Here is a 16505-nt window from a genome sequence, read left to right as displayed (position 1 = left end):
GATGCCGATTTTAGCAGTGATCATGGAAGCAGCTTTACTGATTAGATGCGCATGATCATATCGTTAGATATATCGCCCAGCCCTAGCACATATGCATTTTTAGCTACCATAAAGCACATTTATACAACTTTTTCATGGATCTTGTTCCCACTCACCAAACTTACATACTGTACTCTGGGAAACAAACAGAAGCCATTCACCTTATTAGATGTCACTTTACTACTAAGCATTACTCAAGGTGCAAGGAAAAAGTTGTATTTCTTTTAAATTGACGGTTACTTTTTTAGTAATTAAATCGAAACTTCAGTTTTATAAATGTTTTTAGTATAGATTTTTTAAAGATTCCTCCTGTAATTCTCTATATTTTCTTTATTGTGAACACTGAAAACTATTTTTTTGTCACTGATCCGGCCACAAATACAAAAGCCCAGAATTCTCTGCAATGTCATTATATGTGTCATTTTAACACTTTTTATTGCTGCATTACTGCAATACCCAAACTAGAATTAGAATTAGAGTGGAAATATTTTGCCCATATCTGTATGTTCATAATAGTGTTGGACTAGACAAATTATTGTTGATCTTTTATTTGTTGACTGAATATGAAACCCCAAAGGTTTGTTTAAGTGCAAATTCACAGATTTTCAACCAGTGTTGTATTGTTATCTGTAGTGTGAAGATGAAATGAAGAATAAGTGTTATTTTTCTGTGTTAAAGAACCTGCTAAAGATTCCTGTTTATTTGTCAGCAAAAATCTACCTGATGATAAAAAAAAATGCATTAACCAAGGGCAACTTTTGTGAAAACTACAGATTGTATTTTTGCATTTTTGTATCCCCAATTATGTAAGTTTTCCTTCCTTTTTTCACTACATCCCTTTTTCATTGTTTTCTTGAGTCATGCAGCAAGGATTTTATATAAATTGGCTTTCTTTAAAACCCCATCAGCCAGCAGTAAATTACCCCTTTAAGATTGTCCTAGGGATATTCATTATCATTACTTGAGTCAATTCATTGTACCCAAGCCAAGTTTTTAATATTGTACCATTTAGAATATATGGGTTAGGAGCTCAAACATGCTCATGATGAGCAGAACAAATACCTGCACCTCATGCATCCAGTTCTTTAACTAAGTTGGTTAATAAAAACACAAAAATTGATATCACATGCCAGATCTGATCATAGTTTATTATTACACAGTAAAAGACACATAGTTGATGTATTTGTATCTTTTTTTTTTTTTTTTTTTTTTTACCTGTCAGCACAGAAAGAAACCCCAACACATATACACAAGTATATATGTATATGGGCTCTGTATAAAGTGCAAATCAATCACAAATTTCCATCATGTGTAACATTAGGGACGAAAAAAAGAAAGAAAAAAAGAGAGAATGCCTTAAATAGAATGCCTTGCAAAACAATCTTTTCCCATTTTGGTTTCATACTGCATTTGAAAAGAAAAAAATAGCAACAACATTGAATCTTGAACATAAAGAGGAATATGAGTGATATAAGTGGTTTCAAGTTTTGCGAAGAGAGAGTACCATACAGTTTAATGGCTTGTGTAGCCTATAGTCCTCAGGGCCCTGGATCAAAGAGGAGAAATCACCAGTTTTTGGTGATTAGGAGACAATGAAGTTACTGTATGAACAGATCGCTTCTATTGTAGTGCATCCTGATCTTTCTGGTTACGACGTAAAATGACAGTATCAACGAAGTATTACACCAACCTGAAACATCTGATTGGGACAATTTGAGCACACAGAACATCATTTTCCAATCATTCCCACTCTACATTCTATACTATTTCTATAATGCAGACAAATAGAGTTCGATTCAATTCTAAGTCTAGATGTTTCCTTGAGGCAGTGGTTCCATAAACTTTAAATTTGGCAACAAGAAGGGTCAGTCTCCAAGCTCAGCTAAACCACCGCGAATCATGATAAGGACACAATGCAAGTTCAAATGACCAGAGGGCTGCACAAAACTTTCAACGCCATAGGCACCCCTTTGCACCAAATACAGACATTTGATAAAATATACATTCTCTGAAGTTTACAAAAATCCGTTACTTTTTGGAAAATTCTCTGAATCACAATATGAAGAAAAAACGGTGAGCTACATGACAGAGGCTTCCAATGAGAGAGAAAAAAAAACCTTATATCCACAGCAGTCTAACCATTGCATTGTAATAATTTAACAAAATAACATACATTTACATTTAAATGTACAACACCCTTTCAGTAACGGAAGAAAAGATGCGATCAGGACAAGAGTGGCCAGACCTTCCGAACAGCTTTGCAACTTTAATGCTACTTAAGAGTAGTTCGCCAGCATCTTTTTTAAACATCAAATGTCTCTGAGCTGGGCTGAAGCAAACGTCTGCACTCGCTGCTGTTTCTCTGGAGATGGTATGGACCCCTTGTTGCTGAGATACCAGAAGTGCCTGCAAATGGTAATGCATGATCGAGTCACTGGTCATTTAGTTTGAAAATGTTCACACCACAGTGAATGCTGGACAAACCGGTGGGATTTTAATGGAAAAATAGCTTTAATGTAACACAGTGGGGTTGGAAATCCGTTTAGCAGCTTTGTTTGGTACAGGTACTTCCTTGGTGTTTAAAAGATTGAGATATCATACCGTATTTCCCAAACAACAACAACAAAATCCTCATTTTGCCATTGCATACACATCTGTTCAACAAGAATGCAGCAGCTACTCTGGTGTTTCTGAGCAGAATCTAACTATGCTTCAATGCCCTATGATAGTGGTCCTGTGAGACAGAAAGTGCATATATTATTATAAATACACATATATACACACAGAGAAAAGGTGGCCAGAAACAGGAACGCAAAACAGGGGGGAAAAAAACAAAGGAATACTGGGGGACTGGGGATTTGATTTCATATGGGAGAAGAAAAAAAGCTACTGCTGCTTAGTCTCAAAACGTAAAAGGCCCCATTTCCGCTTAGGGCCTGATAGCATGGATTTTAGTTTGCAACCTTTCTAGCGATTATTGCATAGTTTGGTAAATTACTTTTAGATTTTAAGATCATTTGGTTTAAGTAAAAACAGTCATTCTGCCCTCTCCGGTTCTGCTCTCTCATTTCTCTTTGGGTCCAATTCAATCAAACTGCTGTATTATCACCACAGTACCAATACGGCGCCAGTGCGAGCTCACCATAAAACAAGCCGTTTAATGGCTAGCCTGGGTTTTTCAAACAAATCAGGTCATATTAAGCGATGCAGATTGGTCGTCTGAATGGTTAAATCACTCAGTGGTGAAATGGCTTCTTTGCTATGGAATTTATTTTTGGACGGGAATAGTCAAAAAGTGGTTTTGCGGTAGTTTGATTGGATTTGGCCCTCGCTCCTTAGTCGTTCCCAAGCCAAACACTGCCCTCCAGTCTTTGCTAATCTGAACTTCCCCAAGAAGCACTTAGAGAGAGATCTTCCCCATTCACCCTGGGTAAACACTCTGAGAGAAATAGGCCTTTCGGCAACGTTGTATATTGCATAGTGTCGAGAATGGCTCCGGAAAACACTTTGCAGTGACTGCCCCAAATTAACCGCTCACGTAAACCGCATTAACGACAGCGCTATGAAATACTGGATGTCAATTACTCTGATAAAGCTATATATATATATATATATATATATATATATATAGCTGATTAACCCTGAATGCATACACAGCATGTTGCAATGCTTGATTAACTCTTGACAAAGTTTGCATTATAGTGGTCCCATATAACATTCGTATGACCAGCGTGTTCCCCCATGACCAGCACAGAGTCATTACATGGGTCAGTCAACTCAGAATGACTAAATAAGCGATCGATTAAATACATTTCAAATAGCTCCCAAAAATGGACGCCGATGCAATTAAAAAGCACTATATCTGTGAACCAATGCTTGCTGAATGAACTAATATTGCCCACAGAAATTTAATAAAATAAACATTTAAATAATATAGTAAGAAAATAAATATTAATCATTCAGTTTCATATGTTTTTAAATAGACATCTAGGTTATTTATTTTAGTTTTTGACTCAGCAACGCTGGGAACAGCGCGCTTGAACTGACTTCTGCATGTCATATTCACTAGGGACTAATTTGTTCATCTGTCCAATAAGTTGGCCAAAATATGTGTTTAGACGTAGCGCTAACAATGAGCTCAGGGCTTAGAATTGAACTTCCTCTCAGAGTTTATTTGCACTGCACTACTCGAACAGATAATAAGTAGAGAGGCGATCCAAGAGTTAAGTAAACGTTTGCGATCAGTGAAAAAAAACAAAAAAGCTCCTGTAGGTCTACAGAATGAAGCTGAAAGATTGCGAAGAGAAGTTATCGGTCCCTTCCTGTGCATCTCTAACTCATTTCATCAATAGTGTTTGGTCGTCCAGTGTGGATCGCTGACATCTACTGTTGTGAACTTGAGTTTTCTTTTTTTTTTTGGTATTTTAATGAATTCCTGCACATCACTATTTAAAGATAGCTCTCGCCAAATGGGAGAGTTTCACAAAAAGGCTAGTGGCAATTTGAGATTAACAGCTAAAGTAGTAGTAAAATATCTGTTAATAAATAAATAGTACACTCTTATTTCTATAACACATGCCAACTATTTCACATCAATGCTAGATTCAGTTATTTATATACACATACATTTTCTTTGCTGTAATCTGCGAAATATATATTTCATATACAAATGGCTATATATTTTTTTTTTGGATAGTATTTTTCTTTTGTTTCTAGAGATATTTTCATGGAAATAAGTCTAAGAGCTCTCTACATTATGGCCTGGGTGACTCCAGCTGGATGACCTTGACTCGACCTACAGGCCGGTTTCCCCTCGAACATGTAAAACTCGTCGAATATGAAGTGATAAACATAGAATTGGACATTCGAGATGTTTTCGCACTGGTGCATGCCTTTTTCCAGTTGAGAAGGAATGTGTCCCTGTATAGCCTTGGAAAATAAACCATTTTTTGTTTTTTATGTGTGTGTGTGTTTTCAATTGCGTTTGTGTATGTGTGCTCGATGGCTAAGTTTGGCCTGACAAATTGGTCTGAAGTTTAAGAGCTGTCACCAATGTTGCGTTTCTTGCCCAAGAGGTTCGAGGCATCTCTGTTGCGTAGATTTGGCTGGTTCTTGAATCCATTGGGACTGACAGACCACCGCCACCCACCACGGGTCTCCATTCCAGTAGGTACTGCAGCAGACGGACACGGCTTGTTCTGCAGTAATTGGAAGAGCATGGTGATCTCGGGCCCTAACCGGGTCAACAGATTTGCCCTCACCAGGTCCACCGTCTCATCGTCACACTCCATCAAACTCTGCAGTAGTTTCCCATAAAACCTGCGGTGGGACAAGAAAACTCATGCTGAGCCATGCAGTGCGTCAACATATTAGCGGCTTTAGCAGCATTAGAAAGCTACAGATAGTGCTGCGAATGCTCAGCGAATTCAGAATAAAAAAGTAAAGACCATTTATATTTTTTGAATTCCTCGCAAATTATTAATTTTTAAAACGTGGGTTGTTGCCACAAAATCAGTCAGATTTCGAGCAAGCTCGTTTCCACTGTTTCTACTTTTTTTAATGCAAATTTTGAATTTGTGCTTTGGAACACGTGGATGGAATTGTTGATTAATCACGATTAATCAATTTCACAGTTTTAGAACAAATGCAAGTAGCTGTTTTTTTGACCCTCTTAAGTAAGTACATCTTTATGCAATTTGTTAATTATCAAGCGTAGTGTTAGTTCTGGCAGGTCACATTTGTCAAGCTTGCATCAACTGACTCTCTGCTGATCCCAATCTACCTATAGGGATACGATACCTATCTAGGCATTCATATATAAGGTCCCTCAGTATTATCAGCAGTTTTAGCATTGCTCAATAGCTAATTACCCTCCTCCATCCCCAGCTCCTCCTCTGTCAGTCAGGATTCAGCTTCTGATTCTCCTTTGAATCAGACTAATTATCTAATTAATTATCTGATAATTATTCATTATCGCTGCTCTTCCTCGCTCTAATCCATGCTATGCTGCATGGATGCGCAGGGAGTTCCTGCCCAGAACAGAACCATACCACCAATCCAAACAGCATGCTATGTTAGTGGTCCTGACAGAATTTTTCTATCGTCTTGGAAATATGTTTCAAAATGTAAAAATGTGCTGCTGAATGTACAGACAAGCATTTATGGTAACTAAATATATTTTAATGTCATTTCTGTTGAAACTTCTGTGTAATTTCTTTGTCAAGTTAAATTATATTCACTTTACATGTAATACTGAATAACACACTACAGTTAAATATATAATCTTTACATGTGCTTTAGTATGTTAGTCGACACATCAAAATAATTGTGCGTTTTATTTCATGACAAAAGTTTAATAACGAATGGCTGATATAAAATCTAATTTAAAGTAAAACTTTTAATTTCAGATGATTAAAAGTGCACTTTTCATAGTCTACTTGCATAAGTTGTATTCAGAAACATACTGTAGTCATGAAAGTGTACGCTTTATATACTTAAGTGGTCTTTTATTTCAGTAATATTATATTATCTGCAGGTACATTTCTTTAAATATACTTTATGTTTTATACTTAAAAAAAAATATACCACCTAACTGATTCTTTAATTCCTAAATCTAGCATGATAGTTTGTTCAACAACTCTGAAACCTTTTTTGTGTACACCAAAAGATGAAATCTTTTCATCTTGTTCATGGGCCCTATTTTAACGATCTAAACGCAAAGAGTAAAGCGCACGCGCAGGTGCACTCAGGGTGTATCCAAATCCACTTTTGCTATTTTAATGACGGAAAAACAATTGGCGTGCCCAGGTGCATGGTCTAAACGGGTTGTCCCTATTCTCTTAATGAGTAATGGGTGTTTTTTGGCAAACGCAAAGACAGAACGCGTCTCCGAGATGAAACGGAGCTGCTCGTGTGCGAGCAAATAGATAGCCTAATTCTGATACATGCGATTAATATCCATTATGACATGTAGACATTTATATATAATTAGCCTACAAAAAATTAGTATGCATTGCAATCCTTTAATTTTTAATATTTGGCATGTTTGTGTGCTGCTGTGCGTCCCTGTGTTTAATAAGCAGCGTGTATGCGCGTTGTGGACCCGCCTATACTAACACGCTCTTTAAATAACAAAGAAAAACATTGCACCAGACTTTAGACCAGGTTTGAGTTGGTCTATGGCGCAGTTTATCTTCAGCTCCTTAAAATAGCATTGCACCATCGCCCTCTTTTTAAGACCAGCACGCCCATGGGTGCAAAAATGGGCGCAGATGCATTTGTTAATTAAATGGTGTGGATGGGAAAATGCGAACGGCGCCGGACTTAAACTAGCAAACACACTTGTGCTGCGCCTTGCGTCGCATTGCGCCGGGTGTATAATAGGGCCCCATAAGTCTTACCTGTTGGGGAAGTGGCTGGGAAGCTGAGCCACCTCTGCAATGGCTTCTGGGTTTGATTTGGCCACTGTACAAATATCCTGCTTGCTGTAACACTCATCTTGAACCTCTGAAATCATCCTCTGGAAGGTGGAACACCTTCTGACTGTTAGAAAGATCTTGGAAGTGATGCCATTGGCGATGCACTTCAAGCTTTCTTTCACAAAAGCCTTGCCCTGCAAAATGAACAGGAAACCATTTGTGACTTCAGTCCATCTTATAATTAAGTGGAACAATGGCCACTAAAAAGTATAAATGGTTCTCAAACAACTCATTCTTTTGATATCATTTGAGTCTATATAAGACCATCAGACTTTCAGAGCTCAGTGGAATTCAATTGCATTCAATTGACAGGATTCATCCAATCCTATTGCTTCTTAGCTTCCTACTGTTTGCTGAGAAGGTGCTTTTGACTTCAATAGGATATTGTGTATCCATCGATGAAACGATATATCTTTATTGTTCTTTGGCTTGAATTGTTTGCAAACATACATACCTGAGTGTCGAATTTAGCAGCACTGTAGAGAAAGGACTTGCAGATGTCGTGCATGCCATCTGTGTCACACGTTGAGTTTTCAAGACAGGCGAAGGCACCGCAACCCACCTGGAGCGCACTGTTCAAGCAGCGCGTCACATCCGCTGCAAAAACAAAATCACCGTTAGATTTGACAAGAACATTAGCAGAATCTGAAGAGCAGTCTTGAGCACATTTCTTCTTTTAATAGGCATAAACGTACATCAAGTAATATTTGTCCAAACCAAATTTGGCAATATACAGTACAGTATATACTGTATGATATTTAGGTATAGGTACCCATATTGAATGCATTAGTGCCCAGCCACATTTTAGCTGGTGCTGGTTCTGGAAATATCTTTCCACACGAAGATGTTGATGCAGGAACATGTCACACTTGGTCAAATCAGGTTCTGCTAAAGCTAATATAATAAAATTATGGGAATACGTAACTTTACGTGAATTGTTTGACAAACAAAGGCAATTTTCTGCAAATAAGTTACGTAGGAATTTGGATTATTGTTCCATGTTGTCATTGGTTTGTTGGCATGTGGGTGATGTAAATTATGTTTGCCAGGTTGTTTGTATGATTACCAAAAATGTTGAAAGTCCACTGAAAACATTGACACTGATAAAGTATGTTGAATGTATGCATTATTTGGCAACAAACTAATCAAAATGAACATTTCTGAGGGTTTTTGTTCCATTTGTTTTCCCCATGCTTGACAAAAAATAGTTCAGATTCTGCAATATTTCTCACTCACTAATCCATCCATCCACTGGATTCTCAGCTCGGTCGTTGAAACAAATGAACTTCCTTCTACTACTTGGACAGTTCAGCCTGTACTTTCTCACAGACCTGGAGACAAGCCACTGAGGGTTATTGAGGGAACAGTCTTTGGAGACGGTCTGGACTCCCATTGTGAGGAACGGGGCAGTTAATGCTGGAACATATTCTCATGGGGAAATGATTTAAGGAGAAACACATTGTGCGTAGTAGCAATGAACTTGTGAAACCATTTAGGCAACATAATGAATTCCTCACCTTGCTTACAAGTGAACACGGGATCATTTTTAAGGGGACACTTTCTCATTATCACCTCCAAGCCCACGGGATATTTTAAATACCACTCAGTCTGGGGGAACTATAGTACAAACTGGAACAAATACTTGGATTTTATGAGTGAGTTTCCATCCGATTTTGTCAGCCAGCCAAATTTCGACTTAAAATGACAAATAACAACAAGCTTGACTAGCCACTTGACACCCTGAAATATATAGCAACTGAGCCAAGCACTGGCGTCACGACTCCACTCCACTCTCTGCCATAAATTTTATGGGTATTCCAGCCATTTTTCTCTTCTTGGGACTGTGACCCACTGAATGAAGAATATCCACAGCAGGCTTTGTGGTAGTCTGGGCGTTTTGTGCCCTGCATTTGGCCCCGTAGTCAGGGAGTGACAGAGAGGGGTGTAGGGCATGTGTGCCACGCTGTATTGGGTTCTGCTGACTGTCTCTTTTGGCAATTGTTTCCATTACCCTTACATGTGACAAGACAGTAACTTTCAGTGGGTTGAGTAAGAGGGCCAAACCACCACCTCCAACAGTTCCACGCCAAAGACTATAAACGCTTTGCCGCACAAACTTGTAGCCTGCAGGGCCAGGATCCCACGCCACGCCGAGAAGTAACCTCAAGGGTGTGTGTGTGTGTGTGAGGGAGAGAAAGACAGGCTGTTGTTGCTACACACTCACTTTACTGTATCTGAAGGAAAATAGGCTGTGTGTTGCTGTGTCAATGCTCCTGGCAAAAGGCAGACTTCTGAAATAACCAGAAACCCCCCAAATGTCATGCAGTGAATATGTCTATTGTCCATAGGAGCAGGTTAGGGCAAGATCTCAGATGTACATTCTGTTAAGGCCATTTGCTCACTGTGCACATTAATGGAAAATCCTGGGTTCAATAAAAGTTAAACTCTGTTGACAACACTTGGGCCACAATGTCGATTACAGCAAAATATAATATCGGCTTGTCTGTGATTATCTGTATAAAAAGCATAAATCAGGGTTACAGTGAGATTCTTACAGTGGAAGTGAATGAGGCCAATCTGTAGATGTTATGTTAGCCGCAAGATGTAAACAATATGTTAGCGTGAATATGTTGTGAAAAACTTTTTTGTCTGTGTTGTGTCCAATTGAAAACTTTGTTACCAAGACAATGTAATAGCAAAACCCCCAAAATGACCATAAAAAATAGAAGAAAACGACTTTACAGCTTAAATAAAACTCATTATAACAGATCAATTAATGCAAGCACTTTTTTATTAATAAGCTACAAATCTGACCACCCATAAGAATGAAAAAAAGTTGGTCTGGTGTCAGATGGACAATATGTTCAAGCTGGTGTTTAGGTGGTTTAACTGAGTGCTCAGTTGGTCTCTAAGTCTAATTAGCTAAAAGATGCCCAATCCCTTCTAAAACCAGCTAACAAACCAGTCTGGGAGACCAAGTAAGACCAGAAAACAAGGTTTGTCTCCCAGTATGGACCTATAACACGTCTCCCCAACATTATCTCCAACTGTGTTCTGCTTTGGCGTGACACCGAAATACTGAAATCAGAGATCGCAATACAAACTCAGGTGTCTCTCATCAAATTCTTCCAATAATAAATCAGCTGTGCTGTCCAAATTAATATTGTGGTTGTTTCTATTTTCAGTCTTCCAAAGGAAATTAAGGAGAAGCATCCAAGACAAAGTTGATACTTCAGCGAAAAGCAACCGAGAACTCTATTACATCCCCTGAGCTATGAAAAAGTCATAAAAACGATAAACATCTTCATTTTAATACCAAATACAATTGTATCACTTTCCTACACTCGTTGTTAGCCTCAGGACAAGTGAGGGTGAAATGTTTCCATGACTGGCCTCTTTTATCAGCGGAACAGTTTTCCTTGTGAATACAAGTCTAGAAGTTGTTCTGCTTCACCTTTTTTCAGAATCAAGGGAAAATTTTACCGTGGTGTGAACGAAATCATGTGATCTAACCTGAGGTGTACTTTTAAAGAGAAGCGTGCTAAATTGTATTGAATGTACACTTTTAGTGTACTTTTAATCTTAAAAAAAAGTATAATATTAATGAATTAAAAGGCCACTTAAGTGTACTTAAAGAGAGGCACTTTTATCACTATGTTTCTTACATTTTTGTAATAATGTCAAATTAAGAGTTTTACTTTAAAGTGCATTTAAAATCAGTTATGTTTTAATAATGTTTTGAGGTGTGGTCTCGACTAACATACAAATAAACACAGTGTTCCTGTGGTTCAGTGGTAGTGCACTGTGTTTGCAATGTAAAAGGTTGTAGGTTCGATTCCCAGGGAACACATGCTAGGTAAATAATAATAATAACATAAAGATGTACTTAAGTGGATCAAAAAAAGCACTCTTAAGCTAACTGTAATTAACCTCTATTTCATTGCAAATCAAATGCAATAAGTGTCCAAAGACATTCCATTCAATTCACACTCAAGTATATTACATTAAACTATATTATTTCTGTATTTTGTGTATGTATGATGAAGCCAAATCACTCTGTGGCTTCCAGGGAAAACACTGGGACTCTAGCACTGCCACATTAAAAACAAACAAAATCACTCTGATTTTGCTGCTCTTATTGCATTATATGAGGGAACGTGTGTTGGCAAGGCTTTTTTTTGTATCACTGGACAAACCCTAGATGTCATCAGTAACCTTACAAGGGAAAATAGAGTTAGAGATTAATCAGGCCACACAGTTCAGGGGCTGTCCCTTCAGTTCCACTGCACACGGCTGAGAAGAGGCGTAAAATATGGGTTTGATATTGCATTTGATGCTTTCATAGAGCACTTATTGTACTGTGGTGGGAAAACAGGCATGATGATTAGACATATTGTGATGAATGAAACTTGAATACGGCTTGGCCGGCTCACTCTAATCATTCTGAGGGTACTGCGATGGGCCTCGACAGGTCAGGACTCATTTGAGATTCAGGAAAACGCATCAATAGACAATGCACAGTCTTGTGTTTGCTTTCTCTCTTACTCTCTCGTGTATCATCAAGTGTTGTAAAACCTCAACTGGGTAAGTTATCAGAGATCCTGCATATGGTTCTCGACAGGTGATATTACTTATTTCCACGCAGACTAATAGGGTGAATTGTTGAAATGAATAATTCATGTTCTATACTTACATAGCTACCTGTTCAGATTTCAACTTGCGGAGCGTGTGACCCCGACTTGAACCTGTGGCCCTCGAGTGTCAGTGTTTCACACCAGACTGTAATGCATGACTCAGCTAGACCTCGCAAATTTGGAGACGACACTGCAATTGCCTTAATATGTCAAGGAGAGTTCATTCATTTAAAGCACAATTGGACTTGTTCATTATTTGAAGATCCCATCTGTGGTTTTATCATATTCTCATTAAAGGTATAGTTCACCCAAAAATGAAAATTCTGTCATCATTTACTCACCCTCAAGTTGTTCCAAACCTGTATGAGTTTTGTTCTTCTACTGAGCCCAAAAGAAAATATTTGAAAGAATGTTTGAACGAAACAGTTGATGGTCACCACTGACTATAGAATGGAAAACATACTATAGAAGTCAGTGAGGACCAGAAACTTGGTTACTCACATTATTCTCTAACGTTTTAACAGAAGAAAGGAACTTACAGTTTGGGAGCCGATTTAAATTTTTTGGTGAACTACCCCTTGAACTAGAATCAAATGCTGTTCAAAAGGTACCTAATTGACCCATAAGGGTGCATTTTAGTACCTTAAAGTTACATTTCAGCATTTGAAGTTAACAAATTGGCACCAAAATGGTTCATATTATTACCTTTTGAAAAGGTACTGCCCAAGTGTTTTTATTTTTTGTAATGCATACATTATACACAGTGCCCGGTTGATTATTTAAGAAATGCAATCTATTAATTTACCCATTAATGACCTATTAACCCCCTTTTGTTTTAATAACAGTAAATACACTGTTCATTTTGCTCTTTTGGAATTATCAGTGCACCACTGTCTCTTTGTCTCAAAAGCACTGAGTCAGTACATGTCTCCCTGGCAACTAAGTACAACAGGAAGTTATGCAAATACCAAGTGGAGTTTGACAAAGGTTTTCACGTCCCGTCCAGAGACAGAGCGGAACTGAGTGTCCCACACCACACACAGATCCACTATTTGACACTTGGACGAGCTTTTCTCTGCAGCATATTAATTACTGAATTCATTAAAGACAAAGGCACAACCTATTGTAATACTGACACCAGATCTTCAGTTTCAAAATAATGAGCAGAAGGTCAGAACAATTCATCATCTTTAATAGTGTTGGGTCTTTTCAGGTGCACACAATGTCATTTAAAGCATCCATTGTGTCTAGTCCATTAAACGTTAGTCTAAGTGAGCTGCCCTCCCTCCAGTTCTCTACCTGTATAACCTGTCATTTTCAAATGGACCTGAAGACCTCGGTTAGCTGGTTCAGGTGTAAGCCATGAAAGCTGGAATATGAAGCGTGAAAGTATGACCTCACTGGGGAAAGCCTTTCATATACAAACCACTCATTGGATCTACCTCAAACTCTTTCACAGAGAATGAATAACCAACATCACGAATGGTGCAATGCTTTATATTTAGAAAGTACTGTAGTGACTTAAATGTATGTGGAAATGTTTTAAAACATTTCTGCTGGGTATAAGAGGGTTTAACTCTATCACCCTATATATATATTTATATATATATATATATATAACTTGGTATTTATATATAAGTAACTTGGCAACTGTGCTTGCAAAAAAGTATCAGAGAGTAATAATGATATATCATTAACTTATATAATGTCGATATACCAACCTATTCAAGCTATTGGGAATCTGTTACTGTAAAATGTAATAATAACATAATGCAAGACCACATAATGACTAAAAAAACATACAAATTCGCAGCTGTTGCTAATCATAACATTAAGACAGAACCAGTGTCACCCACACAAATGCAAAACACTAGTAACTGAGTAACACACAAAATGACCCAATTATCACACAAGAATGCTGTAGTAGTGAATATCAGCATGACTATGATTTCCTGTGATTATAAAGCCATACGGATATACAGTCCACCGCAAGAGGTTAATATTCTCTTTTTTTCATACAGAATTTGGCTAATTATTTTCTATCTCCCAATAAAAAAATAGTTACAAAAGGAGAAAAGGAGCCAAGAAGCCCACTGACGTTATGCCCCAGTGCTGTTATATGAAATAGCAGCACTCTCAGTAATATGGTCAACAAATCGGTTTAAAGGACTGGAAAATGTAAACAAATATGATGGTTTCCACAAGGATTTCAATAAATTATAAAACAATTCATATTTTGTTCCTACATATAATAACATTATTCTTTTTTTCTTTCTCTAAGTTACTGCATTTAACAAAAAAATAAATAAAATAAAAATAAAAATAAAATTATATATATATATATATATATATATATATATATATATATATATATATATATATATATATATATATATATATATTACCACACTTACCACAGTCTTACCAAATTTTAACATTATTACTTGCAATTTCATGGCAATTAAATGTGAAATTCGCAAGCAGTTTCTGTGTGTGAACTTTGTTTCACGTTTTTGTTTTCCAGTATTACGTAATAAGCATAATTGTATTGTATTGCCTTGTTAAATTTAATAAGAAAAAGCCTATAGTTGTAAATAATAATTTTGCTCTAAAGTGTCTCGAAACGGTTAAAATACAAATTAAATAATGCAATTTCTAGCCTACTTTTTACTTCCAAGGAACACCATTTAAACAGAGTTTAAAAGAATGTGGTATTTCTTGGCTATATATAGCCTACATGTTCTTTTCAATTATAAGGCAACTCCTAGTTTTAATTTTTTATTCATTTGTACCATTTTACGTTAAAAGTATACTATCTTTAAAATGTCTAATGCTGTTTTCACGGTATGTGGTCAGGTAACCAACGAACAGGTTTTTACTCTAGCATTTTCTCCCCAACGTAGAAACTCGTGCATGCTTTTGAGGCTGGAACGGCGGCGGAATCATCATTCATATTCATTCATCGCGCTCAGTGCATCACAAGAAGCTCATCATGAGCTATGATGAGTCCCTTATATGCATAACGTGATATTCACTGATACATCTCTCACAGACGCATTGGATGAGAGCTCATCCTAGGAGAGATGACAGCTCTCATCTGATCTACCCTACACCGATGCATGCGTGTCAGCAGCACACAGCCGGCTCATCATTCCCGAACGCTTCCTACTTACAGGGGCTGTTGTGGGAGAAGCGTGCTCTCCTGGGCGAGTAGGATTCGTTCTGATCCAGTTCATACGCGGAGGCGATGAGCACGGCGAGCAGCAAAAGTCCGGTCCTTGGCGGCATCTCTCACTAAATGACACTGGGGCTTTTATGAAGGGCAATAAAAGAGGATTTCCTTTATGTCTTGCGCGTTGCGCGGTGCGTGTTCTCGGCGACTTCGTTGAGGAAATGCGTGTGATGTGGGCAGTATCATGAAGGCTCTGTCTGTCCGGCTGATCTCTCCAGCAATTTCTTCTTCCAGCCGCGTGCATGACAGGAGCGCAGGTCGCCCTTTATATGTGCCCGAGCATCACGAGCTCGCCGCTCAGCCCAATCACATCACAGCAGGCGCACAAACACAGCCTCAGCTCAAACTTTCATTCATTGATCCGTGGCATTTAAATAGGCTTCTCGTATGGCGTAAAGTTTGCTGTTCCTTTTTACTTGGGAAAGGTGATTGGGAAAACGCTCACATCCGCGCACTGTTGTCATATACAAATATATATATATATATATATATATATATATATATATATATATATATATATATATATATATATATATATATATATATATATATATCCACTTCAAAGAGCGCGTCCGCGTATTTGATACTACTTCATAACAAGGAGCTCACGCGCGCTCCGGTTCAACTATCTAAAAATGGCTTATTATTTACCACAGCCACATCGACCACTTTCTATGCATACAACGATCAGTGATGTTCTGGACAAGCTGGTTTCCTCAAAAAATGACCAAACTCCTTTAAAACCAGCGTCTGGCACATCCTCACGATGAAGGCTACTAAGAAAAATGAGATTTATGTCACTTTAAATGAGGTCTATTAAATAATATGACATTAATATGACCCCAGTCATGATAGTCTTATGAACTCAAGTTGGATCATGCAAGTCTAAACACTTTCTCTACATACAAAATTGTGCGTTTTAAACCTGATTTGGGTGATCTGGCCAAACTAGTTCCCCCCAAAATGACCAATCTCTTTTAAAACCTCATGAAAATGAGATTTATGTCAAAAAACTGAGATTTATGTCACTTTAAATGAGTAAACCGGGCTGTTAAATAATTTGGCATCCATATGACCCCGGTGCAGTTGAACTCGAGTCTGATCACGCACGTCTAAATCTCA

General features: G+C 37.8%; 1 protein-coding gene across 1 annotated transcript; it reads right to left on the bottom strand.

Moving 5' to 3' along the window:
• Positions 1-4446: 4446 nt before the first annotated feature.
• Positions 4447-15643, bottom strand: stc1 (stanniocalcin 1). The gene is made up of 4 exons (XM_026269956.1): positions 15325-15643; positions 7972-8114; positions 7440-7651; positions 4447-5358 (listed from the first exon to the last, which is right to left on the bottom strand). Exons 1-4 carry the CDS (start codon positions 15437-15439, stop codon positions 5076-5078), a joined length of 753 nt encoding a protein of 250 aa, XP_026125741.1. The 5' UTR covers positions 15440-15643; the 3' UTR covers positions 4447-5075.
• Between the last annotated feature and the right edge of the window lie 862 nt (positions 15644-16505).

Source organism: Carassius auratus, chromosome 8 (genome assembly GCF_003368295.1).
Source record: "Carassius auratus strain Wakin chromosome 8, ASM336829v1, whole genome shotgun sequence".
NCBI lineage: Eukaryota > Metazoa > Chordata > Actinopteri > Cypriniformes > Cyprinidae > Carassius > Carassius auratus.
Note: the sequence above shows the minus strand (reverse complement) of the source record. Positions and strands in the feature narration are given on the sequence as shown.